This window comes from Coffea arabica, chromosome 2c, assembly GCF_036785885.1.
Source record: "Coffea arabica cultivar ET-39 chromosome 2c, Coffea Arabica ET-39 HiFi, whole genome shotgun sequence".
Taxonomy (NCBI): domain Eukaryota; kingdom Viridiplantae; phylum Streptophyta; class Magnoliopsida; order Gentianales; family Rubiaceae; genus Coffea; species Coffea arabica.
The window spans coordinates 20,318,758-20,346,038 of NC_092312.1; the positions used below are offsets into that span (position 1 = coordinate 20,318,758).

The 27,281-nt window shown below is 37.1% G+C and overlaps 5 protein-coding genes across 10 annotated transcripts; 2 read left to right on the forward strand and 3 right to left on the reverse strand.

Annotated features, from left to right (window-relative positions):
* The first annotated feature begins 1,699 nt into the window (after positions 1 to 1,699).
* LOC113731842 (uncharacterized) lies at positions 1,700 to 13,946 on the forward strand. 4 transcript variants are annotated; one of them, XM_027257309.2, is made up of 11 exons: positions 1,700 to 2,258; positions 3,188 to 3,410; positions 5,041 to 5,188; positions 5,390 to 5,497; positions 6,202 to 6,359; positions 6,526 to 6,691; positions 6,917 to 7,053; positions 7,394 to 8,081; positions 8,985 to 9,097; positions 10,104 to 10,359; positions 11,677 to 13,946. In XM_027257309.2, exons 1-11 carry the CDS (start codon positions 2,009 to 2,011, stop codon positions 11,959 to 11,961), a joined length of 2,532 nt encoding a protein of 843 aa, XP_027113110.2. In that variant the 5' UTR covers positions 1,700 to 2,008; the 3' UTR covers positions 11,962 to 13,946. The 4 variants fall into 4 exon arrangements, with proteins under 4 accessions (XP_027113110.2, XP_071931200.1, XP_071931201.1 ...); XM_072075099.1 differs by having other exon boundaries at positions 1,725 to 2,258; positions 11,781 to 12,035; XM_027257311.2 differs by having other exon boundaries at positions 1,819 to 2,258; positions 3,194 to 3,410.
* On the reverse strand, positions 12,474 to 14,592 carry LOC140035185 (pathogenesis-related thaumatin-like protein 3.5). 2 transcript variants are annotated; one of them, XM_072075104.1, is made up of 3 exons: positions 14,456 to 14,592; positions 12,838 to 13,516; positions 12,474 to 12,708 (listed from the first exon to the last, which is right to left on the reverse strand). In XM_072075104.1, exons 2-3 carry the CDS (start codon positions 13,509 to 13,511, stop codon positions 12,573 to 12,575), a joined length of 810 nt encoding a protein of 269 aa, XP_071931205.1. In that variant the 5' UTR covers positions 13,512 to 13,516; positions 14,456 to 14,592; the 3' UTR covers positions 12,474 to 12,572. The 2 variants fall into 2 exon arrangements, with proteins under 2 accessions (XP_071931205.1, XP_071931204.1); XM_072075103.1 differs by lacking the exon at positions 14,456 to 14,592 and adding an exon at positions 13,652 to 13,787.
* On the reverse strand, positions 14,457 to 15,454 carry LOC113731844 (uncharacterized). The gene has a single exon (XM_027257313.2). The coding sequence runs from the start codon at positions 15,301 to 15,303 to the stop codon at positions 14,497 to 14,499; it is 807 nt and encodes a 268-aa protein (XP_027113114.2). The 5' UTR covers positions 15,304 to 15,454; the 3' UTR covers positions 14,457 to 14,496.
* A 2,175-nt stretch (positions 15,455 to 17,629) lies between these two features.
* Positions 17,630 to 23,048, reverse strand: LOC140035184 (uncharacterized). Its single transcript, XM_072075102.1, has 8 exons — positions 22,518 to 23,048; positions 21,134 to 21,298; positions 20,929 to 21,021; positions 20,740 to 20,855; positions 19,200 to 19,298; positions 18,799 to 19,104; positions 18,548 to 18,712; positions 17,630 to 18,181 (listed from the first exon to the last, which is right to left on the reverse strand). Exons 1-8 carry the CDS (start codon positions 22,908 to 22,910, stop codon positions 17,893 to 17,895), a joined length of 1,626 nt encoding a protein of 541 aa, XP_071931203.1. The 5' UTR covers positions 22,911 to 23,048; the 3' UTR covers positions 17,630 to 17,892.
* A 1,437-nt stretch (positions 23,049 to 24,485) lies between these two features.
* On the forward strand, positions 24,486 to 26,653 carry LOC140004280 (E3 ubiquitin-protein ligase RZF1-like). 2 transcript variants are annotated; one of them, XR_011839179.1, is made up of 3 exons: positions 24,486 to 25,645; positions 25,739 to 25,846; positions 26,112 to 26,653. XR_011839179.1 is itself a non-coding variant. In XM_072075105.1 (2 exons), the coding sequence occupies exons 1-2, from the start codon at positions 24,634 to 24,636 to the stop codon at positions 25,771 to 25,773; spliced, it is 1,047 nt and encodes a 348-aa protein (XP_071931206.1). In that variant the 5' UTR covers positions 24,486 to 24,633; the 3' UTR covers positions 25,774 to 26,653. The 2 variants fall into 2 exon arrangements, 1 of the variants encoding a protein (XP_071931206.1); XM_072075105.1 differs by having other exon boundaries at positions 25,739 to 26,653.
* Positions 26,654 to 27,281: the final 628 nt, after the last annotated feature.

Below are 27,281 nucleotides of genomic sequence, written 5' to 3' on the forward strand. Positions count from 1 at the left end.
TTACATTTTTGGTGAGGCAAAATTAGATAGAGTACTTTGAATTTAACCAAGGAATGGTGTCCAAAAGCGTACAATGGTTATTGAGCTGTGGACTGTGGAGTTGAGTCCACCGAAGGTATATGAAAAATGAATCAAGTCTAAGGGTGGCAATCAACTAAATTGAGCTTGAATACAAGTGTATTCGAATTCGAAATAAATTATCTGAGTTTAAACTTGAGCTCAACCTCGACAAATATTTACTTATGAAACCCAACATCTGATTCGTGTTAAATGTAAGTGTTAAATAACAAGCTTGAACTTGTTTGAGAAGCAAATCAAGATTGACCTTAAACTCAATCTCAAGCTCAGCAAACTTTCAAGTAAAGTGTTTAAGAGGTCAAGTTTGACTCCATAATAAATTCAAGGGATAATTTCAAAAACCTCCCTTTAGATTTTTAACAATTTCACTTAGTACTTTTGAAGTTTTAAAAATTACACATACTTTACTTGAATTTATCCACTTTCAATTCTCATCTCTATTATTTTAAACTTTTCATATTCTTACATTTCAAATTAGTACCATTATCATCATGGCCACCGCTATCATCAGTTTTTAATTCTAAAATCTCAATCCAAGTCACGAAAGAAAAAAAAATCAGTACTGTTAAACTTAAAAAATTTCACTAACTATATATTAATATAACATCCCATCCCTCAAATGTTGGAGTACCAATTCATGTCTGTTATGTTTAAATCTTCAGCTTGCATCCTTTTCTATTCATCTTTAAATCTTTCAAACCAAACTAAAATTAATTTGTAATATGTTAGAATTATGTTTAGGACATAATTAGTTATTCTATAAGTGATCTTTTTTTTTTTTTTGTTTTCATTGAATATTTAATTGTGTGGTGCATTTCTATGCGCAAGATTAGGAGCGCATTATTTAATTGTATGAAAAATATTAATAATATATTAAGGTTATTATGACCATTTTATAGTATCAAGGGAGGTAAGTGTAATATTAAAAATTTTAAGAATATTAGATGAAATTGTCAGAAATCTCGAGGAAGGTTTCCGAAATTATCCCTAAATTCAAAATCGTTCGAGCTCGAATTTAGCCATCAACATATAACACACCTGCGATTTGTTGACAACTCACAAGTAGCCAATCAAATTTGACTTTCTCATTTCATTCCTAAAAAGAACTAATAAAATGATTCTCTCCGTTAACACGTTAATATTTTAATATTCATCCACGTGTCAGCCCATCACAGAGCATAATATAGCCATACCTCCTCCATGATTATCTAGTTTTTTTTTTCTTTTGGTAATAAAAATAATATATTACCTTTTATAGAGGTCTCTCATCCTCTTCTTTCATAGATTTTATTTGTTTTTGAATTTATTTTTGTCACAGGGAAGGTCCTTCTCCCTTTTTTTTTTTTTTTTTGCAATTCTTTAATATAATCATGAGTCGATTAAGTGATCAGAAATAAACGCAATTCTATGATCTCTTTAAACTATTCTCTCAATTTATATTCCTAAATGAAAATAAATATCTATATTTTAAATGATTGAAATTATTACAATCGAAGAATAAAAAAAAAATTCTTTATTTGGTCATAGAACGAGCATGTTTAATTTATGGATAAAATACCCAAAAAATTGCAATTTCAGCAATAAATAAATCCCCACAACAAACATTTCGCTCCCTTACAAAATCCGCGAACACGCAGATACAAACTGCTCGCTTCGCTCTCTTCCGTCTCTGGAAGTCCCCATTTTGTCGTCTTCACCAACAGGAAGTCCAAAGTATTCTTTCCTGCGCACCGCCGATCCCCTCATTGTTATTATTCTTGTTATTACACCCACCAATTCATTCTCACTATTACACCCCCAATAATTCTTCCTCAGCAAATAATAGTGCGACTGTGCAAGTTAACTTCATACAACCATTTCGTGTTTCTTGGAAAAATAATCTGTAGTTCTTGGGATTTCAATCAGAAAAGGAAAATACGAAGAAAGGAATATGCAGACAGGATTCTCGATAAAGGGCCACTTTAAACTTGCTAGCTCATCACCATCACCACCACCGGCACCACCTTTTGCTCTGCTCTCTTATCATCAGCATCATCATCAAGGTTCCTGCAGGATTAAGATTATTTGCTGTGACAAAACTTCTTCGTCATCTTCATCTGCCGACCAAAAGTTTAATTTCAAGATTCTGGGTCGATCTCTGCTTGATAATAGTAGACGGAAGCTCACTGAGATCGATGCGAGTGAGTTCAAATATATAACACTTGCAGCGGTTTATTTAACTTGTTCCCACTGGTGCTACTTTGCTGAAACTCTGCTGATTGTAGATTGCTTTTCTTTGCATAGAAAAATCAATTTATAAGCCGATAGGAAAATTCTCCTTTATATGGACTCCCACTTTCATTCTAAACCTTGACTGAAAATATAGCTTATCGCTGTTTGGATTTAACTTCTGGTTTTGGCTTTTTGAATTTTCAAATAGAAGCTTTCTTAGAGGCAGTTCTTGATGGATAATTATCAGCTTTGGGAAAAGCTGAACGTTATGGAGTACAGGATTTATGTTGTCTTTAGTTGCTCATTTGGTTAGTTATTGGCATATTACTCTTTTTATCCCCCGTCTATGCGTTTCACACTGACTATATATTATACGGACATGATGATGATCGAAAGTTAGACACTTTCTTGGGAGTTGACTATAAAAATTTGAAAATTTCGTGATATGGGATTGTTAATATGTTTGGAAGATTGTAAATTTGGTGGAGGTCTAGCCGTCTAGGCGAAAGATGTAAGGTTTCATCATAATGGGATATCTGCAGACGATATGTTCTCCTTAACATGCACAAAGCAGAAGCAGTTACGCCAGGATAAAGAAAAGTGAATGAAATATACTGCTAATATAATCTAGAACTAGAATGTAAATTATTTTTCTTTCATCTGTAAGTTAAGCTTTTTGAGCTACATATTACACATTACGAGTCTATTCAGAAATCAAATATATCAAAGAATGACTGAATCCAAGTTGCTGTGTTCCATGTCAGTTGTTGCTGTAGGAGTTGTAATTAGGACTACAGGTGTTTCTTGTAATGAACTTCAGTTGTTTTTGATGAAAAGCTTTGTGAATTTTCTGTATTTTCTTTCGTCTAGCTGTTCTAATTTCACGCTATTTTGGTAGATGCAGTACAAGAATCACTAAGCCATTGGATCTCAAGGACCCAAAACTTTTTGAATGAAGTCACGACTCCACTGGTAAAAACTGTAAACGATAGGAAACCTGTTGTTCAGGATGATGCTGGAGATTTGGGGGACATTTTCTTGGCTGAACAGACAATTAACAGCAAAACACCCAGTGGAGATCTGTCCCTACCTGCCATTGTTTCTATTGAGCAATTTAGCAGGTAATAAGGGTGCCATATGTGCAACGTCATGGTCCTATCTGATTCAACAGTTCTTGTCTGCTTTTTTTGCAAATCATCTGGTGGACATAAACTAACTAACTGGAGCTTTTTCTTCATTATTTTCTCCACTTGGACTAGAATTGGCCATGTAAGTTGTAACTTTTGCTGGGTCTAGTGTTGCATAATTTAGGCATCGAGTCCACCCCAGTTTTTGCTGCTTTGCCAGAATTTCAACTGGGAGAATTTCCCGAAAGTATGTTTCTGGGTTTATTAAGTATGCAGAACTGAAAAACGAGAGCCGCAAGAGCTTAATACTAACTTATCTTGTGGTGCTTAACTGAGGATTCTAACCCGAAGCTAAGAAACACTAAATACTAATAAAGTAGAGTTTCAATTATTGGACTGGATATACGCCTAGTTCGTGTGAATTCGCTGAGTTTATTGAAGAAGACGAACTTGTGTCTGCTGTCAAGCATATTACGAAATGTTGCAACTCAGATAGTTGAACTGATTCATCTCTAGCTACTTTAAGAGAGCATGGAAAGTTTATGATTATGTCCTGTATAAGCTCAAAAGAATTTGTTTCTGATGTGTAATCATCATCAAAATATATATAGATTATAAAAAGTTAATTATTTAACTTAAAAATTCAAAAGAAAATTTTTGCATTCCTAAGAACGCCCTTACTGTAAGATGGAAGGAGCTAGATGCTAAGATGGGAAGCTTCGTAACGTCACACTTTGTCTATTAGGCATCAAGGAAAGAGCTTTTTCATTTTCTCCATCTTTCTCTTTTCCTGTCCCTTTCTATTTGGTTTTTAAATCTTATTCTGTGACCTGCATAGTGTCAGATTTGCTGAGTTTCAAGTCTGTGCCCTTTCATCTTGGTTCATTTCTGTTCATGTGTCATCAACTGCCTGACTCTGTAATCATCCTGAACTAGCTTTTCCCAAGGATTAGTGTGATTTATGATTTTCTTACACTCAGATATGTTAATCTAGTGGATATGTCTCAATTTGGCAGAAAATAGATATTTCTTTACCATTAGGAGCAATGAATCCTTCATTTATGAAGGGGGCGCTATGGTAAAACGTTGGTAGACTCTGCAATTTTCTCTTTTATTCTTTGATTTGGATCATTTTTCTGACATGAATCATGAAAATCTTCAAAAAGAGACTTGCATCACAAACTTGTATCAGCTGAAGACGAGAACATTGCATCACAAACTTTAGCTTATTTGCCTGTATTATATGCGTATAAAGTTTTTGACTCAAACGAGGATATTTGTTCCTTCTAGATTTTATATCCTTTGAAAGCTTTTACGTGTCTATTACCTGTTTTAGTTTTCTTTGAAAATTTGTAGATTTTTATATCCTTTGGAAACTCTGTTTGTTTCTTCATATTATCTGTTCTTTTGGTTATCCTCTTTACTGTGCAAAACATCAGTGTGACTAATGATTGGATGTGGAAAGAAGTCCTGAAGAAAAATGAATTTTTATGAACTCAAATTATAAGAAACGTCTTGCAATGGATTCTGATAACTTTCATTATCATCATGCAATTTTGATAACATTGGTTTTGCCTGATGTCTTTCTTGGATCCATACATGAAATAAGAGTTAATTTATGCAGGATGAATGGATCGACTGGGAAAAAAATGCAGAAGATATTTAGAGCCCTTGTTCCTGGACCGATATACAACAATGCTCGTAATTTAGTCGAATACTGTTGCTTCAGGTTTTTGTCCAGAGATAGTTCAGATATTCATCCTTCCCTGAAGGTTTGTAGACATAGTACGATCGATCAAATTCCCTGCTTGTGTCTAGGTTTAGTTGTATGATATTCTTTTGGCTAACAGAGATGCCATTGTTTTGATAAAACAGAGAAGGATCAAAGTACTTTTTGTGGTTTTTATCTTATTTGTAGAAGAGGGTGATGACTTCTTTGTTGCATGAGTATTTGATTTTTTCTGTGATCATAGGATTGTGCATTTCGGAAACTTATTTTTGTAACCATGGTTGCATGGGAGCATCCATACAGCAGCGGAAAGGATTCCCAGGCTGAGGCCTCAGACAGAGACTCTTTCAAGGTTTCTACTATTTTGGCTGTTTGAGCATCATATTTGTATTGTTTCTGTACCCATTCCTTCTTTAGTCCAATTCTTTGAATGGGATATGTGCATTAAGTGGCTTATAAGATGGTGACTTGGGGTTTTATGGTAGAATATTGATGACTTGGTCAAGTTATATTTGCTGATTAAATTTCTGTACCAGTGACTCAACTGAGTAAAAAGATGTTTACTGGACTTCCTGTTACGGTTCTCAATGTCCAGTAATTTTGATGTCCTCTAGGTGACAACACGATATCTTGCTTTTAATATCCTAGCGTCTTTAGCAAAGTCTGATCCATAGAAGGATAGATATTCAGTTAGTAAAGCACGGTAATAGGGCAGAACCATATTAGCTATTTGGAGGCAAATTGAATCAATGGATTTGCATGTGACATACTTCTACCAATTTTGTCACCTAATGCAATACTCTGGTTAGTCCTAATCCTATTCTGGCATGTAAAGAGCTTCACTAGGAGTGTCATAGTTTATCAGTTGGTATGAGATGGATTAGAGTCTCAACACTCCATGCAATAAGTAACTTTTATGATTCTTCTGTATCTCTCTGGATTTTGCAGTTCCTATTGGGAAAACTCTTTTTACTTATCAAAGATATGTTACTTCCTAATGTACATCAGTATATTGACTGCAACAACTACCATGTTGCTTCTTGTTGAAACTCAAAGAGGAAGCTTGTAGGAGAAGCAGCTTTTGTTCGTATAGCTCCTGCTATTTCTGGTGTAGCTGACTGGTCCACTGCACATAACCTTTTCAAAGCTCTTGCTCGTGATGGACAAGGGATCTCATATGGCTCATGGTCTACATACATTGACCAACTTCTGAAGTGAGCATGAACTAAATTTGCTTACGAGTCTTCCAAATAGTAGATTGCATCTATAGGCATATATGTGTCAAAGAGTTATTTGATGGTATTCTCATGCTTATGGCAAGCATGTTGGTGAACCCATTCAGAAAATTTTCATTCCTTTTTCAAAATTTATCCAATATAGGATTCATGAAGGACGAAAATCATATGAGTCCCAAGGGTCCCCCAAACCTTTTGGAGAGAAAATTCTGTGCCTCAGTTCAAGCAGAAAGCCGCCAGTGTTGAAATGGGAGAACAACATAGTATGGCCAGGAAAACTAACTTTGACTGATGGGGCATTGTACTTTGAGGTACTTGCTATTTTTGCTGAATGCATGGAATGGAGCTTAGGGATGTCTACTTATTGTCTATCTTATCGGTTATGTTCATCATTAGTAAACTTCAAATTATTGTCTATGTACTCTTTTACCATAAAATGGAACTATGAAGGTTGATGAGACTTGGCGTAGTTTCCAGCATCCATACAAGGTATTCTTTTGCAGCTTAGTTCATTTAACTCTTAAACTTCTTTCCAGAGAATTGGCTTAAAAGGCCAAAGCGATGCAGTGAGATTGGATCTTACAAGAGATGGTTCACAAGTAAAGAGAACAAGAGTTGGGCCCCTGGGAACCGATCTTTTTGACTCTGCTATATCTGTTACCTCCGGGCTGGAGTGAGTAAGCTTCTTTGACCTGTTCTGTGGAATTATTTTATTCAAATTCATTCATGGGATTTTACTCATTATTTGGATTGTGAACTTGAAAAGTCCCTAAATAGTTGGTTCAAATTGTTAAAGTTTCAAGAACTGCTAAATATGTTGGAGAAACTTCCTGTTCGCTTTTTTGTTTAAAAAAAATAGATTTCATACATGAGGTTACAAGGTTTTGCCTCACAAAACAACAGAAAGCTAAGGATTTTTTAGTTGTTTGTCACTACTGAGGTCCACTTGCATCCTTATGTTGAAGTTGGTTAGGTGACAAACTTTTTGTTTACTTTGTGGTGCATCCAATTAGGTCTGAAACATGGGTCCTGGAATTTGTTGACCTGGGAGGTGAAATGAGACGAGATGTATGGTATGCATTTATTAATGAAGTGAATGCTTTACACAAATTTATACAAGAATTTGGACCCAAGGATGGTGACCAATCTGTGTACTATGTACATGGTGCTCACAAAGGGAAGGCAAAGGCAATTACCTGCGCTACCAATGCTATTGCTAGACTCCAGGCTCTTCAACATATGCGAAGACTCTTGGATGAACCTACTAAACTTGTCCCTTTCTCTTTTTTGCAACATGCTCCTTATGGTGATGTGGTTTTCCAAACTCTAGCTGTTAATTTCTGGGCTGGACCGTTGAATTCAAAAATTACAGATGGAGACAAACAACCAGGCCAACATCTAATATCCACTCAGGATGCATCTGAAAGTAGTAATCATGTGTTTGACATAGATGGAAGTGTGTACTTGCGGAAGTGGATGACATCTCCATCTTGGTTTTCTAATGCTGCAGTTGCCTTCTGGAAGCACTTCTCCATGAGAAATGGAGTAGTGCTGAGTAAAAATCATGTCATTGCTGGGGTGTCATTGGTGGAAAAGGCAGCAATAGTATGCAGAGATAAGTATATAATAGCTGAAAAAACACAAGCAACAATAAATGCTGCAATGATTGAAGGAATACCGAGTAATATTGATCTTTTTAAGGTTGGAATTGCCTGGCCTTTATCTTGGTCTTATTTATTCTCTAAATCTTCATTATGTTTCCTATATAAGCTTGATATTTCTTGCTATATGAAATCTAAGCTATCATGTATTAAAATGTCTTTACAGATCACAAGGCTGGACTCTTGGAGATTAATCCGTTTTAAATTTAATAGTGATATGTTGTGTTGGGGCATATGACATTCATTTCTACTCTGTGTCTTCCCATGCTCCTAAATTTTAGTAAACTTCTCAGTGTTAGTAAATGAAGTCTTACGTGCATTTCAAAATTTTTGGATGCTTTAGCATTATTACAGTTCAAGTTTTTGCTTACTAAACGTGCCTTTTCCTTGTTTTTCTTTTCTTTTTTTTTTGGGACTTTACAGTCTTATATTTTAAATGAAATTTCAATGTCCTAGATTAACCAATCTGCATGTCTTCTAAAATTTTCAATTTATCATCATGTCTCTTGTTATATCTCCTTGTAGGGATGCTGAAATTTTTTCTTTACTCTTTTATACCATAACTAGTGCAATAGTTGAGGTTTTTTCTATGTTTTAAAGTACTTGTCTCATGCCTATACATCTGAACTTTAGGAATAAATCTGGGTCGGCAAAATGTAATTGCTTCACTCCTTGTCCTGAGTCTAACCAGCTTGTGTCGGGGAAGATCTAGATATGCAACTAATGTGGATGTATATCTCTCGCTCTTTGTGGGATTACTTTTGCTCTTTTTGGTGCATGATGAATTAATCTAGATTATTGTTTCTGATAATCCTACTTTTCTCTCCATCAGATTGAAGATCGTCTTATTGCGTATACTATGTCACTAAGCCTCTTTATCTTTGTTTAACATGATTATTTAGTACTCTCTTTGAATATATATATGTTTTTTGGTATTTAACAGGAACTCATACTTCCTTTAACTATTATGGCCAATAATTTTGAACGACTTAGACACTGGGAGGAGCCCTTGGTGACTACATCATTTCTTGTGTTTGTGTATACTATCATCTTCAGGTAAAATGGCTGTGGTTTCATGACACTCATGTTTTGTCGTTTGAACTTCTGGTTCTTATACTAGAATAAGTTAATTTAGTAATTTTCTTACTTTCCAAATTTGCAAGTGTATTAGTTATTCCTGCTATTTTGATAAAAATAGTTTATCATTTGTTGTAGTGGATTCGAACTAATTGCCATTTTATGATCAATCAAAGCATGAAGAATCAAATTTTGTTGCCATGAATTTGCAGGAATAGCATTCTGATTTCCTTCCACATTGTGATTTTTATTACTATTTATCTTTCTCTCGAGTATGGGAGGCCTTAAACTCTGCTCTCAGTATTAATTCCTCTCATGTGATTAGGGATCCTGGCATGTTAAACAATTCATAGAAAATTCAATTCAGCTGATAAATGTCATTGCCTATGCTGATGGCTTCAACACATATAACCATCCTACTAGGGTGAATTTGTGAAGTCAAATCCTTTACATTATATTCATTTGGATAATCTCCTTTGCCAAGTCTCTTTCTTGTGGTTTTCAAATTGATTTTGTGATGACAATTTGCAGACAATGCTTTCTGTTCATACAGTAAGAAACCATCATAAGATGGGGATGCAATCCTTAATTTCTTACTTGCATGTGTGCTTGGTGAATGAGATGAATTTTGTTGAAGTGGGAACAGATTGATGAATTTTGGTGAAGTGGGAACAGACTGAGAGTTAGAAAACATTCAGTGAAGGGAACAAAAATATATTGTTTGCAGTCTTCTAGTTAGAACTTCTATACTTTCGAAAAAAAGGTATTAAAACCAACAATGTTTTTGTAATTTCCAATAATGCTTCTTTCCATTCGTGATTGAAGACTACTTTCTTAAATTGGACAAAGTTCCAACTTTTCTTTGCTCGGTCAATTTGCTAGACCACCTTGCATGACCTCAGTCCTTTGGAATTTTGACACTGACAAATGTCATCAGTGACACTTGATTACTGATCCCAAATCATTCTGCTATCTGTTTGATCAGAAACATGCTCCCTTATCTGTTCCCGATGACATTGATGCTGTTGGCTGCCAGCATGTTATTGTTGAAGGGGCTTAAGGAACAAGGTCGCTTGGGAAGATATTTTGGAAAAGTTACCATACGTGATCAGCCACCATCAAATACAATTCAAAAAATTATTGCTTTGAAACAGGCCATGCGTGAAGTGGAGAAGTTTATGCAGGATCTTAACATTTCCCTGCTCAAAATCCGAACAATTATTCTTGCTGGCCAGCCTCAGGTATGCTGGAACTTGAACTCACTTTAACTTGACTTGACAGTCAAGTTTTGAAATCGCTTGAGATGAATTTGTAGATGTATTGCATGCAATTAAGGTGAATTCAACTCTTCTCTTGTTGTCTATCCTGCTATTTATCTTTCGATTTCATTTCCTGTTAATTAATTACATGTATACCTCGACATCTATCCATATTAATACTAGATTCCACTAGACGTCAAAATTACATTTTAATATTTGACTTGAGCTTAAGATGAACAGCCCCCTAAAAATTCAGAGTTATGTCATTGATAAATGCCAAAAAGTAATGCTACACTCCAAGATAACAACTCTTCAGACAGAAGACAAGCTCACCTCTTCTTTGTAAAGCAAACAAACTCTCCTCATTCCTCTTTGGATAAAAATCCTTAACACTGCCATCTTAACACTGAAAAGATGGCAGAGGTCCACAAACAACTACAGTAGATGCACTGATAAAGAAGCAAACAGAGACAACTCAAACAGGCATACCAGGCGTAAACTGGGGGAGAGATGTTGATAGGTCTGGATTATGGACTGTGACGCAAAAATTGAGGTAAAAGGGGTGGCAGATGGTTGGGGTGGAAGGTTTCTTTTTCACCTTTTTCTTGTGTTCTTTTATCTTTTTCTCTCCCTCACATCTAGAATTCTTTCTTCTCACATTTTCCTCTGTTTAAAAACTTGTTTATCATCGTAAATTTGCACATTATATAACTCGTTCTAGTGGACAGTGGAAAACAGTGGTTCTCTTTATATGAACAAACCATAATGAAAGAAACTAAATATTATTTATCCCCTTATTTTCTCTGATAACCCTCTATCTTCGTTTGCAATCAGAAACATGCAAATACTTCTTGTTAAATCACAAGTAGGTCTAAGTGTTTCATATAAACGATTGCTCTTGATTCTTACAATAAGGTGAGGAGGGGTCTCTATCATCTGATATGCAGGTTTATCATACTAGGTTAGCTTTATAACTATTGGAGGAAAATAAGTTTTTTTTTTTAAAAAGTTGGCCATGCTAACATGATCAGATTAGTATGAAGCGTTGAAATAGCTTATTGACTTGCTTCTGAAGTTATGCAATAGAAGCTGATCCGAAAAGGTTAATGATGTATATCAAAGAGAATGTAGAGGCCCATCACTAAATGATCCGGATCTTGTTTTATTTCAGAATAGATTTTTTGGCCTCTGGGATTTTGGGGTTAAAAATTTGTGTGCGTCTTGTTGCATAACGAAATTTTTAGGATTACAGCCTTCTCTTTTTGTTTTTTCTTTCACTGGGTTCTCAATTCTTTTCAGGTAACAACAGAGGTTGCTCTGCTGCTATTACTAAGTGCTACAATTCTCCTCCTTGTTCCATTCAAGTACATTCTGGCATTTCTTATATTTGATCTCTTTACAAGGGAGCTCAATTTCCGGAGGCAGATGGTTTTAGCGTTTAGGAGATTTCTGAAGGAGCGTTGGGGCACTGTACCAGCAGCCCCTGTTGTTGTACTGCCATACGAGGTTGATGGGTCCAAGGCATTGAGTGTAAACAAAAGCACGGCAAATTCAGTAAGCATTCAGGGTAAGAGAGAGTCTTGATCAATTTTGGCAGATGATTGAATTAACAAATAAGATAGAATCAGTTTAGATACAGTCAAAACTAGTTCCCCAAAGCATTGGTGAAATTTGGGAAACAGGAAGGACCTGTTAACAGAAGCACAAAACAAATTGCCTTGAGGGTGCAAAACTACAATTTTGTAGCAGTGCTTTATAACGGTGACAGAGTGTAAATGGTGGAATCCTATGCTCTATTTGATGTGAACCTTACGCATGGTTGCCTTGCATGCTACTGATCAAGCAGAATGAGCAACCATCAGGCCTAAGGTATATAACCTTCTTTATTCTTTTTGAAGCTTTTTGCAGATGTAAATATGTAAGCCTTGCTAACATCACTTGTTTGTCGAATACAAGTGAGTATATACCTGAAATTTGTTGTCAGGTAGCATGTTTAGATCTGGATGATCAGACGGCATCATATTAAAATCTTACCAGAAATTTTTAGAATGGAGTTAGATCTTCACCCTCTTGATAAATTTATACACTTGGAGGCATTAAACGTAAAATCACCACTATAGCAAAAAGGAATTAAGTACATGATAAAGGGGAACAACATTCCATTGCCAAAATTTGTCCTGCACTAAGATTATCTATCAAAACATAGATCCTAGGTTCAATACGGCTGGTAAAGCTAGCAGCAGCATCTTCCCCACAGGAGAAAATGTGGTTGGACCCTTTGCTTCATTACAGGTAAGCGTCCTGTCATGATATGTGCACCGTGTTTGATTCCTAAAGGAAACAAAGAAACAGGTTTGGTGAGTAAATGATTGATAAATAGTTCCTCTGCACTTGAAAAGGTTCTAACATGCATAAACACTTCAGCATTAAACAGTAATCTATCACAGGTTAGTCATATACCTTGACGAGCAAAATGTGACAACATAGTCTGTGGCAGAACAGGTGATGATACTGGAGGGGTCATCGTAGGCATAGCTATAAGCTGCAGGGCATGCGGTCTTGAATGTTCTTGAATAATTTGTTGGCATGCAGGTGAGGGGAGTTGAGAATGCTCCTCTGCAACAGTACTCGTCTGTGTTGAACACATTACAAGCACTGTTGCAGGCGATGGATTTCCCACTGGAATTGACTGCAAGCTCCGGTGGACAATGGGGCCTGAGGTCACTGTCGCAACCTGCGGTGCTGCAATTTCCTTTACCGGATATTGGTTTTACCGTGATTGGCAAGTTGAAGCCATCGACAAGGCTAACATCATAATAATCAAGGTTACCGAAGGCAAATTGGGCAATTGAAGCAGGCGGTTGCCCCGGAGTTTTGCATTTTAGGGTGCTTCCGCAGTCACCAGTTTCGCATTTACCACTGCCTTCTTTGTCAAAATCGCACCCGGTTCTTCCCCATATTCTGCCATTCCATCCTGGTGGAGCTGAAAATACAACGGATTGGTCAGGCTTCAATTGAAAACCACCTCCGCTGATGTTGGTGTCAGGTGCTGAATTGTCGTTTGGTGTTATACCAGGCCATATGGTTTCGTTGCAGCCGTTTATAATGGTCAAGTTCGTGGACTCGGCAAGCATTATCCCTGTTATTCAAGAAAACATACATTTTTCATGTCATAAAATCTGACAAATTTAAGCTGAGAAGTGAAGCATTCAGCAACTAAAAATTTGGTCGGAAACATAACCACTGACGCATCCCCCGCCCCCCTTCTCTATACCTGTTACAACTACAAGGCAGGCAAACAAGATGGTCGAAAGTGCACCAGTAGGAGATGCCATGTATCACTTCTTGGTCTTTGACTGGGGTATTAAGAAGCTGAAAGATGATTAGTGTGAGTTTTATAAGAGTGAGAGAATGCGTGTTGAGGAGAGTTACGAAGAGACTACTAAGAAGCGGTGGCCTGTGGGTTAGGTAGAAAGGGAGAAGGCTTCCTTCCTTGGTTCCCAATCAACTGATACCTTGCCTCTGTCTGGCACTTTCCATACAAATTCTCTCAGAGAAACTTGTCGTCTCTTCGCTCTGTTCATCAACTTATTTTGCTACAGCTTGATGAATATTTCCCAGTACTCAAAAAAATGTTTCTGCGGGGTTCCAGTACCAAACGAGCATAGTAAATTAAGAAGCTAACTAAGCTTAAACTAATGAAAAGGGGCAACAGAACTCAAAGTATCCAGGAGCAGGGTAATGTTCCCTTTCCTGTAGTGTAGAGTTGGTTCCATCTTAACCATTTCCGATCCCCTAAACACACGTTCTTTTTGTCCTTTTCGAAAGGAAAAGGGAGGAATTTTTCCATGGTGGAGCATGGTTAGATTACCGGCTTATATGAGAAAAAAGATGATGCATAATACTAACAAGTAATCAAAATTTTCTGCCTTTGATTTTTAGTCATACATAATTACCAAATTCAGCTACTCATTAGCAATAGGAAATGTTTTTTTTAACATGCTAATTGGCAATATGGCTAGTAATACTACGTCATAAACTCGAAACCAAAGGAAAAAAAAATAGAGAGGGCAATGACATCAATCAAATCACCGGGACAGCAGTTCATCATCATCATCATCATTGTTTCTTTTTGTTGGCATAATTCTTGGAATGAAAATCAACGAAAAGATACAAAAGCGACGCATTAAACACGGCATTGAAGCACCAGCCCAGCAGCCCGGAGCATCCCGACCCGGTAAAATGATAATACAGCATCAGACCGGAAATCCCAAAGCTGAAAACGAACTGGATAATCTGACAGTCCGTCACCAGTCTCTTCCACCGCGGACGCTGCCCGAGCGCGGCCAGCAGGTAGTAGGCGTACATTAGCACATGAACCGAAGCATTGGTAACGAGCGCCACCGGGAACAGCGTCTGCGAAGTAGAGAGCCAAAGATGGCACATTATCACCACCACCGCGTGGTGGTACACGTGGAGGAACGACAGCCGTCGAGAGCGCGACCCGCTCAGAATAATTAACAGGGTGTCGATGAACTCGAGAATCTTGGACAGGTAGAAGACCTGGGCCCAGAAGAATGTGGGCCCGCGGGGAGGGGTGCGGTTGGCGGGGAAGCAGACTGCCCACGTCCAATCATTGTGGGGCATTTGGTGGAGGGTGGAGAGGGTGCAGCCCACGGCCATGACGAGGGAAGCGAGGCAGAGGATGAGGTTGTGCGCGGCGGTGACGAGGCGGAGGGTGTTGGGGCTGAGGGTCGGGAGGAGTGGGAAGCGGTTGAGAGCGTAGGTGAGAGTGAGGTAGGTTAGGACCGTGAGGGTGAGGAAGAGTGGGGTGGAGGCAAATGTGTGGCCTTGTTTCCATTCAAACTGGCTGACCAATGGCTGGTCCACGAGCCAGTAATGGATGGATGAGTAGAGGCTATCCATGTTGTGAGTTGTGTGCCCCACGCTCCGCCGTGGAAGGAGAGGAGAGTGGTGGCTCGATGGGAATCAAGATGATTGCTGGGTCCGAACGCAGATGAAGAAAGCATATACCATATGCGGCGGCTGAGTGCTGAACCTTTTAATTTGTATCTAATCTTTGAGCCTGAGGCACCCCAAATGCTGCCCATGCTAGCCTTTTAATGGGATGTTTTTCATAGTACTACTGCGAAAGTAAAGGGGAAACTGAAATTTATTGGCTATCAGTTTCTTTTTTCATCTTTCTTTCGGGAAGGCCGCCATCTTTTCCTTCGAGGACTTAAATTCGGCCTTCTTCTTCGAGGACTCTATATTATTGTTTCTTTTTTTTTTTTTTGAGGCTAATTCCTTCAATGATTGTCTAAAAAATAAAAAATCGAAAGAATATTAGGATTTTTTTTTTCTTCAATGGTCACATTTTCTTGTAACTAGTTACCCGCTTACGGATTTGGTCAAATAGTATTTGGCCATGCGGCTCATGCATAAACGACACACACACAATAACAAATGCATAAAGAAGAGTGTCTAAAATTTGTTCTACATTTAACATGTGGAGAACAGAGTTTAGGGTCTTGCAACTTACATATAATTGCTTGCTAGGATGATTATAGATTATTGACATCTTAATTGAGCACTGGAGACTAAAACGAAGTTACTTTAGTTTTTGTTTTTCTTTTTCGAGGCAAAGTTTGAGAGGATTTCTTGAAAAAAAGACCAAACTTCAGTGCATGTGGTTTGGTTCTTAAAAGGATAGGGAACTAACGAGGAGATTAAAAGAATGTGGAGAGTTATATTATATGAGTTTGGTATATTAAAAGTGGTAATTGAGTTGTTTAAAGACAAGGTGATAGTTTGTATTGTCCGCATATTAAATCAAGATTCAAAATTAGAAATTTTCATATTGTTATTTGATAGTGTTTTAGTTAAATTAGGGTTTTAGTAATTCTATTGGAGTTAGATTATGGTAGTTTTATTGTTTAGGAATCAATATCTTATTAGAAAATTTCTTATGGTTATAAGACTTGTTTATCAAGTCATCTACAGAGAGTCATATTATTGTGTTTAGTTGAGAAGGGTAAAAAATTAAGAGTCTTGCTTTTATGATGTGATTAATAGATTATTGTTGGTATTATTTCTCTTCCCTCGTACATATTTTTTATGTGTGTAAATTACCTTCCCATATATCTATTGATTTTATGAAATATATATCTTATATATTTTTTGATGAATTTTTTGGGTTCTACATGTATATTGATTGTGAATAATTTGTAGGTAAAATATGGGTTTGATTTGTGAGGAAAATAGTAATTTTTATCGTAGATAGAGGTAGATGTCTAATTAAACATGTGCACAATTATAAATTTGTGCCGATGATAGGAATTTGGGAAGGAAGCTTAGGCAAAAGCTCCTCGACGATGAAGAAGCAAAAGCTACACCGTAGCCAAAAGTCGGCAGGACACGAAATGGCCCGCTACCATTAGTCCTTCTTCAATAACGGAGGATAGTCAAAGCACAAAGTACAACATCAGTAATACACAAAAATGCTTTCTTCTTTTCAACAATGCTTGAAAAACAACCATTCAAGGAGAGACATTAAACTCATCTATTTAAGCAATTGCTGATACAAGAATGCTCTCGAACACCCATAAATGCCTACCAATATCTACAGAATTACCATCGAAACCATGGACTGGTTTCGATGTAGCAAAACTCCCTTCTCGCTTCTATATGGTTAGGATATATATTTAAATATATCAAATTTAGAACTTAATAATTTAATAATTTAATAAATTTAAATTTCAAAAACTTCAATTTTATCAAATACGTCCATAGTGAACACACCCTTAGTCAATAGTGAAATCTTCACAAAACACAAGGCCACGATAACTCAAATAAATAAAAGAAAAACACTACGATAATTCGTTGATTTGTTCTACGTTCATTTAGAAATCCTTCTAATATTTCGCCGCAGAATGTGTTTCTTCTTTACCTGCAACTATCTCGTTCCTGGTAAATTCAGATTTAGAAGGATTCAACAGCTCACCAGTCACTATTTAACATCCAACTTCGTATATTTGAATTTTCTTAGAGCTATCAAAAATCAACACAAGAGGATCCTGTAGATAAAAGACCATACGACATAGATACCTGTTACAATCAGGGACGTTGATAAAAGAATTTTCAACCCATTTTCAGTCCACAACGAAAATTTTACTCACAGCCTACTATGAGTTGTCCTCCAGAGGTTGAACCAACACAGCCATTTAACACCTTAACTAATACCAAATCAATATGACACTGGAATTCTACACCATCCATTAATCATTGAAATCGTGAAGAGACTAAAATTGGACAGGTTTCACGAAAAAAACAGAAAAAAAATTCCCCGACATCTCACTCCACTTCATCTCCTCTCCGCCTGACCCGTGATCCGCGTCCAGAATGGTTGTCGCGATTAAATGTATCCTCGCCGGTCTCCAGTCCACTGTTTACCAAAACTATCAGCGATGATACAGCAGGCTGCAAAATTGAAGTGATGGCTATTGCATTACCAAACTATACTTGACTTCTCGCCGCCTTTTTCCGCACAACTCTCTTCCTTCGAACCTTTGGAGTAGGTGCTTCACCCTCAGTTGTAGAGTCGCCCTCCAACTGTTTAATGCCCAGAAGACCAAGTCCAGAAACAATTGCATTCTTGGATATGAACCATTTTGAAGGGGAAGTCCTATTGACACTTTCTGATGGTCTATTGTACGCTTTCAAGAGATCTGACTCGGCCAGGGGATCCACCTCCACACCAAGCCAAGCCAACCTCGATGTCTCTCCTAATTGAACATTCAAGACCCTGCACACATTTGAACAACCAATTTGTTGCAACTGCTTGGTCTTTAAAAAAACTAGTAACACATTCCTGTAAAAGTTTGAATAACAAGACCAAAGCAAAACCTACCAATATAAAGTAAAACGTTGTTCAGCTCAACAAAATGATAACAAATATGAACCAATGACCGATATTAAGTAACCACAATTAAGCAATAAAATTCCAGAAAAAGCAAGTCCTAAGAGTGTTCAAGAAATAAAAACAGAATCAAAGAAGTAAAAATTAGTTTACTACATCCTGAGTGCGTATACACACATGTATCTGACCCATATAAGTTTGGTACAAAAGGTATCACACAGGATTTATTGATATATGTAAAGGAACACATACCTTAAGGCTGTGCTAAAGAACAGACCCACTCCAATGACATCAAAATAGTTCACTACTGCTCTATCGAATCCACACAATAGCTGATAGCGCAGGTTCGCATATAAGCCAAGGAAGGCTCCATAACCAAGAGCATTAGTGCTTACAGAGGGAATAGTTACAGATAACCTACCAAGACACCAAAAAGGCAAATTTACAACTAAAATTATGAATCTGATAAACAGATCTTCTTTATGTGTATATGCAATGGTTACCTTCCCTCCTTTTTGGTGGCAGCAAGATTTGAAACTGCTCCCTGCACAGCTCCAGCAGTTAACCCAACCATACACAATCCAGCAGCCTTGTAGAAGAAAGAATGAACCCTCTTTTGCAAATCAAATTCTCTCATAGGATAACTCATTTCAAAAATGTTGTTTGGAAGCTTTTGCAATGTATTCTGCAAATCAAACCGAAATGTATTCCCATATGAACGACAAGGAGCAAGCGACCAAACAACAATAGCATTGCAAGCCGTCACTGTGAGCACATTAATGAGGGCAAGATCCCATTCTTTCTTTATCCTGCAATTACAAAAGAAATTTGTCCATTAAAGGATGAGAACTAAGAAATCAAAACAATTTCAAGTCAGTTCACATGATTTAGGTAAAATTCAAACCTCTCCTTGCGATTTTTCACCTCCCACCAAACAGAGCAACCAATTGTAGTTGCCTGTTCCAGAAGCAGCTTATAAAGAAATGCTGGATCTGCAATCATCCTGCACACAATAAAGGACATAATCAAGGAAACTACATGAATAGAAAGGCCACAGGCAAATGGTGTCCAGCTGTTAATACTAGTAAAGCTAACAGAAAGCAAACTACAAATATTATCAGTACATTACTCAGATATGTAGAATGTTAGAACGTAATGATCCTGATTTGACCTCAATATTTGAAGACTTGAAAAAACGTGACCATTCTATCTCCAAAAAATGACACACATAATGGAGCTTTCACCAAATATACAGGTTCAACCTTATGAATGCAACCACAGTTATTATCACTGAAACATTACATGGCCATAAAATGCATAACAACCAATCAAAACATGACAATACTGAGAATTTCACTAGGGATGCACGTGTATTTCCAGTCAATGGGGTACTCCAGCAGACTTCAGTATGTGTTTTAGTTTCTTCATTTTGGTTCCTCCATAACCACGTTTGCAACTCATTCTACTTATCCTGGCATGTCCAACTAAAAGAGAAGTATCAGATATTTACCGCATTTATGCAAGACCTATCAGCATAAAGAAAGAATATTTGCGGATAAAACTACAGCTCATCCAGCAACATAACACTTTTTAACAACTTTTATCTTACAATCATCTAGGAGTCCCTCTCTGTCATTGCTCATCTTTCCATTTTAAATTCGTCTCTCTCAATCAATATCAGGTATTAAACCAGCCAAAGAGACAACTGATTTCCCCATCAGACTGGGAAAAAAAACTCCAGTTTCAATACTATGAGATCCACTTACTTTCAGATAATAATACATGGATATGCCAAAAGGGACATGCAATTTCAGCATCATTTTCTAAATCATAGAGCATCTTTTCTGTTAACTTCCCTAGCAATTTGATGCATGCATAACCTTAATACGAACTACAGATACACATTTCAAGCAAGATTTCCAATAAAATAAGAGGCGAATCAACACTGAAAACCAACAAATGAGTTGAGAGGAAATTAATAATAATGGAAAGAACAACTCACAAATCTTGACACCTAAAACTCAGAAGACAAGAAGTATGCCCAACTACAGCGAGCTATGTAATCAAATATCAGGCATACATTGAAGGTCTTCCATACAATGTTCAATGATAAACTCAGGAATGAAAGGAAATTCCAAGGTGCCATACTTCATGCTCTTGACCAAACAATGTTTGAAATCTTCAGGCTTTGGGCGTGACAAGGATCAAGAATCAAACCAATTCCAGCTCAGCTGCCTTCCAGTCCCCCCAACCACAAGAAAAACATAAAACCCAAAAGAAATCTCCAAGAACAAACTAAGACTTCCTTCAATGCACCCTGTGATATAACACTTACCCAAACCCATGAACATTTGTCCAAAATGCGCAACTAATCTATGCAAAAATCAAATCATGACGTCTGAAATTGCATTCACCAGTTTTAAAGAAAGGATTAGCTAAATTACCTGCCAATAAATGCCCTAGACAGCCCTTGAGGAAGCGAACGAGAAATGAACCTAGTAGTAGTAGGCCTGGCATTAATAGCCAAAAACTTCACCATTTGAGCAGAGCTCACCAAACCCTGAATGCAACCAAACATCAGTAAAACAACCTAAGGCTACTCCTGCAAATATCAATAAACAAAAATGATTTACCATTTCATAAGCTTGCCGAAATCCAGCTGGCAAATCCATCATTGTCCTCTGCCACTCACTCAATACCGCATCAACAAATTTTCGGTCAAATAACTGCCAAAATGTAGAAGGCCATTATTCATATATAAATGTCAAATCTATTATATTTAATCAGTCTAAAGTAGTAACAAAAGCACAGTTTTGTCAGTTTGTGTAATGCCTTTACCTCCTGGAATACAATCCTTCGCCTAAAAAGTCCACCTTCATCCCCCTCATCACCATCATCAAAGTCATCAAAGTAGGAATCGTCATCACCATCATCATCACCCCCATCACCACCACCATGATTAATTTTCTTTCCAATATCACCACCACCTCCACCAGTTGCCAGCTGCCACATTGACAAGTAATAGCCAAATTATTACCAAAAGAGCTGTCATGTTAGTCAACCAGTAAGATAAGCCACAAGAGAAGTACTTTTTTCTTTCTTGGGAGGCTAGCTCCTGTTTAAGGGGCAGCAAACCAGCTGTGGCTACTATTGTAGTTAAGTAAGACCAATTAGTTAACTACATTTCAATGTAGTAAGTATAGTTTTTATAGTTGTTTTTTCCAGATTGCACTATAATGCTGTATTATGGAAGTTTTTAAGCAAGTCACCTAAAATGGTAGTAGCTTGCTACCATGTAAAATGATCATTTCAAATGTATAACAAGAAGCTTCCAGGTCGAATACATGTAAAGGCAAGGGGCGCTTTGCCCCTAATGAAGACGAATGCCGCAATAAAAAGATTTTAAAATGTGAATTAAGATCCAGGTTCATGTAAAACATGTATATTTACTTCAGCAATGTCTTCAAATTAGATCTTAATCCACCCAATAACAGTACAAAGCAATTCCACAAGTTGAGCCACAAAACAAAAGGCAAATGCAGCTCCAAAGCCAACTGTTATTATTAAAGCAGCAGTACTCTGAAGAATGGGAAACTTTAGAAACAGACTCAAAAGATCACTCTCTGCTCAAATAAACCAACAGCACCCTCCTTAAATATACCAAAAACCAAAAGAAAATCTTAACAACTAATTTCTGGGTTAGTATGCCACACATATCATAAAACCTGTCACTGCACTTCTCAGCAAACTCTCATAAAATCAACCATAAACAATCCTGCTTGTTCTCAGACTAGAATTCCATTCAAACAGTCAAAAGTCCAAAAGGATATATAGCCGAAATTTCAACCTTGAAACAAACAAATACAAAAGTCTTAATTTCTCTAAAGTTGCACTTCAGCAACCGCATACTATAGGAGGAAAACACCAAACAAGTAATCCAGTTATTTCCCATACTATTTTTTATCTTCTCACTTTAACAAATAAACCAATTACTTTCCAAAAAAGAAGTAAACCACTAGTCTCGATTAAACATCACTGTCCGCCATATCAAGCCAGTCATATTTCTAACTCATACAACAGGAACAGAAAACTTCTTTAACATTGAACAAATTAACCACAAAATTAGGACATCAATATGCAAACTAAAACAAGATTGCCAGTTAAATAGCAGCAGAAATGAACCAACTTTACAAGAATTTTCAACCAAAAAAAAATCTCAAACCTCGGGACTAGACTTGGCTTGCTTCTGCGTCATGTCAAGCTTCGATTTTTCCAACGTAACAGCACCAAAAGCTCCGTAATCCTTCTTCATAACGGGAGACGACGACAACGAAGCAGCCGCGGAATCCACCGCCGGCAGAGCCTGAAAACACCGCTCCAGGTGAGGAACAGTGCCTCCAACTCTATCAACCAACCCAGACGACGAGGAGGAGGAGGTGGAGGAGGCTTTAATTAAAAGAGGCTTGCAAAGCTTAACAGCGGCGGCCTGCGACGGGAGTGGGTAGAGAGGAACAGTGGAAGGAGGTAAAAGTGAAATTTTGGACGATAAGGTTTGGGTGGACGGAATGGTTTTGATTGGCATGATTTGGGCTGTTTGAAAATTTGAGTGGGACATTGTCCGTTCGATTTTTCTTTACCTCTTTCTTGAGCTTTGGGAGATTATAAGGAGATTTTCATGGAGTATATGGGAAGGGGAACTTAATTCCTCCTTTTCCTCTCTCTCTCTCTCTCTCTCTGCGAAGGAGTCTCAGTAAGAGAGAAAGAAAGGAATTCGGGGTAGGGGATGAAGTTGGGGTTTTGATGTTGACGGAGGGATGGCGGAAATATGCGACAAACCCAATCCGGATTTGGGAGTCGGCTCGGTTGGGTATTTTGGGTCAGCTCGGCTCAACCGGCCCTTGTAGATTGGGAGAACCCGGTGTAGGCACAAAATACATCTTTTTGGACCTAATTGCCATCTTAACCCAATACCATTAAGCGTGCCAAATTTATTCATGTCTACTCAATCGAATTGAAGAATTCTAGATTGCAGATATGCTAATTGAATTACATAACATCCCAAGATTAAACAAGCAAGATCAAAAATCCAGAACTAAAGAGTTCAGATACTAATTATGCTTTATAATGTGTTGCTACATTTTTAGGTACATTAATATTGAAAAATAGTTCGGTTCAAAAAGATTTCAAAATGACACATTTAAGGAGGAAAGTTATATATGCATATAAGGATGTATTCAAGTCGGTTTATTTGAATTGATCATTATTTGAAAAAAATTTGTTAGTTGCACCATCAACACATTCTTCAATTATCATTTTATCTTCTCAATTATATTTTCATATCACATATATTAATAATAAAAAGTGTTACGATATTATTCTAAAATTTTTTTCTACATATTCTTCTATCTAAACACACAACTTATGATTAATAGCAAGTTTGATGGTCAAGAAGGTGCATTTTAATCATAAGTGCGCACAAAGATATTCGATACCTACCAACTAGGGCTACAAACGAGCAAAATCGAGTCGAATGTTGGCCTTATTGAGATGAGCCCTGACTTAATTTCATCGAATTCGAGCTCAAGCTCGATGAGCTGACAATTTTGAAGCTCGAGCTCGACAAACTGATAATTTTGAAATTCGAGCTCGAAAAAATAAAAATAATTATTTTATTTTTAAAAAATAAATAAAATAAATTTTTCTTAATAAATAATAAAATATTAAGAATATTTATGTAATTTTACTATTAAAATAAAAATAATATATATGTATATATTCTCGAGCTCGCAAGCTAACGAGCTTAAAAAATAAATAAAATAAATTTTTTCTTAATAAATAATAAAAATATTAAGGATATTTATGTAATTTTACTATTAAAATAAAAATAATATATATATATATATATATTCTCGAGCTCGCAAGCTAACGAGTTTAATATTTTGAAATCGAGTTCGAACTCGACTTTGATTCGACTAGCTCGAGTTGAGCGAACGGTTCGATTCGTTTGCACCCGGCTACCAACTAACAAGACTTTAAAAAAAAAAAAAAAAAAAAGGAAGAAGTTGACGTATCCCACTTGTTTTCCTGCAATCAAGCAGCTCCCAAAAAAAAGGAAGAAGAAAGGATGCCCGATAAAGGCACTGAAGCTGAGATGGTCAACTTCAAACACAAGCATATGTTAATGGCTTCACCAAAATGGGCATTCAGAGGAAAGAAGGAGACTATTAATTGTTACAATTTCCAGGAGGTATGTTTGGGCTTGCATCATTTCTCACACATCCTTTACTTGGAACATGGGAGACACAAAGGATTAAGCAAAGAAAGCTGGAAAACTAGCAATGCTTCTTAAATCGCATGTGCAATTCCAGAAAGCCATTCCTTTCTCTTCTGTTCAAATTATGTCCAAACTCTATAAAAGCTTCAGCCATGAATCCCTCTTGTCCACCTTTAATTCCTTCTTGCACATCAATACCAAATTGAGCATGTCGTTGACTCCTCGTTCCCGGGTTGTTGTCAATGGAGTCCAGAGAATGAGAACATACCATTTCTACTGGTGTCGCCATTGCCAAAGATCAATCAGAACTACTACCACAAATCCTTCTGAAATCATATGTCCACGTTGTTTCGGGGAGATTAGGCATGAGCTTGATGTTTCAAGGCCTAGGCTCCTTTCTGAAGATCTCGCGAGGCCTGAAACAACCTCCGCTTCTCAGTTACTGGATGCGCTGGCTTTCATGCTTGATCCATCAATTAGGCGTCAAAATCTTGATGAAAGTCATCAAAGGCATCGAGCACGCGTAATAATCCAATTCATAGGTCCTGATCAGCCTCCAAGGCATGTCCCCCAGTTGGGAGTGGGACATGCCGTCTCTTCACAAACAAATTCAAGGGAGGAAGGTTTGGAGGCTTTGATTCAAGAGCTGACTCAAAATGATAGGCCTGGACTGCCTCCTACCCCTGCTTCGGCCATTGATGCGTTGCCAACAATTGTTCTCACCCCAACTCATCTAGCCATTGATTCTCATTGTCCTGTTTGCAAAGATGAGTTTGAGGCTGGGGAAGAAGTTAGAGAATTGCCTTGCAAACACTTTTATCATTCTGATTGCATTATTCCTTGGCTGCACATTCGCAATTCTTGTCCAGTTTGTCGTTACCAGATCAGAGGTTTATCTAATAGCCATTTCCGAGAAGAACAAGCTGATAATTTCCAAGAAGAAGAGGAGGTAAGTAGTTCTCCACACCGGAATTGGCTATTGCGAGTCTTTTCTCTGTGGCCATTCAGCCTATTCGGTGATTGGGCATACCGGCACTTCAATTATCTCGACAACTGGCCTACCACTGATCATCAAGGTCTGGTTCAGTTTTAGCATATTCTACCCTGATCATCATCGTACAAGTTTCTTTCTCCAGCACTAACGTACCTACCTGCAATTCTTTGATCAGATTTGTACAGGTGGTTCTCTTGGCACATGCCATAGCTTTGTACAACTACAGCCTCAGAAGTCAATCGTGCATATGGTAGTTTTCACCTTAACTCAATCTTCTAGGCAGGTAAGCATAGCGTTTAACCCTATTTCCAAAACCCCCCAAAAAAAAAAAAGTAAAAACGAAAATAAAAGGTCAACCTCCATCTTGTGAATGGGAATGGTATTGAAGAAGTCAGGAATATAGATGGCATTTAACAGGTATGGATTTGCATACTGAACTTTTTGCTTATTGCAACAAATTACAATCCTTTCTTTTCTCTCAACTCTGCAATTACAAACTTACAAATTATAAGCTTTTTGTGGTAGATATATTCAAATTGTTTCTTCAGGCCAATCATGAGGATGGAGATGCTAAAATGCATCGTGAATGTCACATAAGCAAAGGAGAAGTCAATTTGTTCTAAGTAGATCATGCATCAAAGGATCGCGAGGACTGGTCCGGGAAAAGAAAAGGATCACCGGGGAGGACTTGGCCAGAGTTGAGCGTGTTATTCCGCCTTCTACCAAACCAAAACACAAATTCGTTTGCTCGATTTGTATCCCACAGCTGTTTCTGACATTGGAGGGCGACCGAATTCTTTGCGGGAGTCCATAAACGAGAACAGGTCACAAGCAGAAAAGAAATGGAAAGAAGCGGTTCCAGGGAGTAAAATATTTGGAAAATTTATTTATGACCTCAAAAGAAACAACTAGGATTATTATGCAATGATCCATGATAAATTAGGATTGCACGGTCTAAAGTTTTCCAATGGCCTAGGCAATTATATACTTTTGGTAATCTTCAATGTACAGATCTCAATTTCTTTCATTCCACCAACAGACAAATGTGGTTGTTGATTCGCACCTAGAAATCACACATTCTCTACCCTAATGATCCAGAAAAACAAATTTTATATATAGATTAATCTTATATATATTGACGCTATAGTAGAGATGCATGCCATCATCTAATTTTATATTAAATTTTAATTTTAATTTTTACATTTATAATATGTCACCGTATCTGCCAATGTATATCTTTTCATCCTCTCAATATATACAAGATTAATATGTTATATGCATAAGCATCAATTACTTTATATGAAAATGTTTCTTATCCACATATAAAAAGCAAAAATAAAATTCATTAATTGTGTAGTGTTAAGCAGAAACAGTAATGAAATTAAGCTACCTATCCTCCTCAAAATCCATTATTTCAAGGAAAATAACCATTGGCGGAGTGTGAATCAGTTTGTTTAAAAAGATGAGAAAAATGCAATTTTGATATCTAAATTTTGACATACGAGCGGTTTTAATTCCCAAAATTTCGACAATGACAAATCTAGCACCTGATTGATTAACTATTTAGCGCATTTAGTACCCATGATGAATTTTTTCAAAATTACTACCAAAAAAGTCACGTGATAGTCATATTTCTGACACTATTGTATAAAAAATGTCAAAAAACGTAAAATATCTTTTTGACACTAAGTGTCATGTCAAATATCCTTTTAGAACTA

Coding starts and splice junctions, on each gene's coding strand:
- LOC113731842 (XM_027257309.2), top strand. CDS start 2,009: ATGCAGACAGGATTCTCGATAAAGGGCCACTTTAAACTTGCTAGCTCA. Junction 5,498..6,201: donor CAGACAGAGACTCTTTCAAG/GTTTCTACTATT, acceptor TGAAACTCAAAG/AGGAAGCTTGTAGGAGAAGC. Junction 10,360..11,676: donor TTCTTGCTGGCCAGCCTCAG/GTATGCTGGAAC, acceptor AATTCTTTTCAG/GTAACAACAGAGGTTGCTCT.
- LOC113731844 (XM_027257313.2), bottom strand. CDS start 15,303: ATGGATAGCCTCTACTCATCCATCCATTACTGGCTCGTGGACCAGCCA.
- LOC140004280 (XM_072075105.1), top strand. CDS start 24,634: ATGCTTCTTAAATCGCATGTGCAATTCCAGAAAGCCATTCCTTTCTCT. Junction 25,646..25,738: donor GCCTACCACTGATCATCAAG/GTCTGGTTCAGT, acceptor TTCTTTGATCAG/ATTTGTACAGGTGGTTCTCT.
- LOC140035184 (XM_072075102.1), bottom strand. CDS start 22,910: ATGTCCCACTCAAATTTTCAAACAGCCCAAATCATGCCAATCAAAACC. Junction 19,299..20,739: donor TCTAGGGCATTTATTGGCAG/GTAATTTAGCTA, acceptor TATTGTGTGCAG/GATGATTGCAGATCCAGCAT. Junction 18,713..18,798: donor GCCACCAAAAAGGAGGGAAG/GTAACCATTGCA, acceptor GTGTCTTGGTAG/GTTATCTGTAACTATTCCCT.
- LOC140035185 (XM_072075103.1), bottom strand. CDS start 13,712: ATGGCATCTCCTACTGGTGCACTTTCGACCATCTTGTTTGCCTGCCTT. Junction 13,517..13,651: donor CTGCCTTGTAGTTGTAACAG/GTATAGAGAAGG, acceptor CTTGAATAACAG/GGATAATGCTTGCCGAGTCC. Junction 12,709..12,837: donor GTCACATTTTGCTCGTCAAG/GTATATGACTAA, acceptor TGTTTCCTTTAG/GAATCAAACACGGTGCACAT.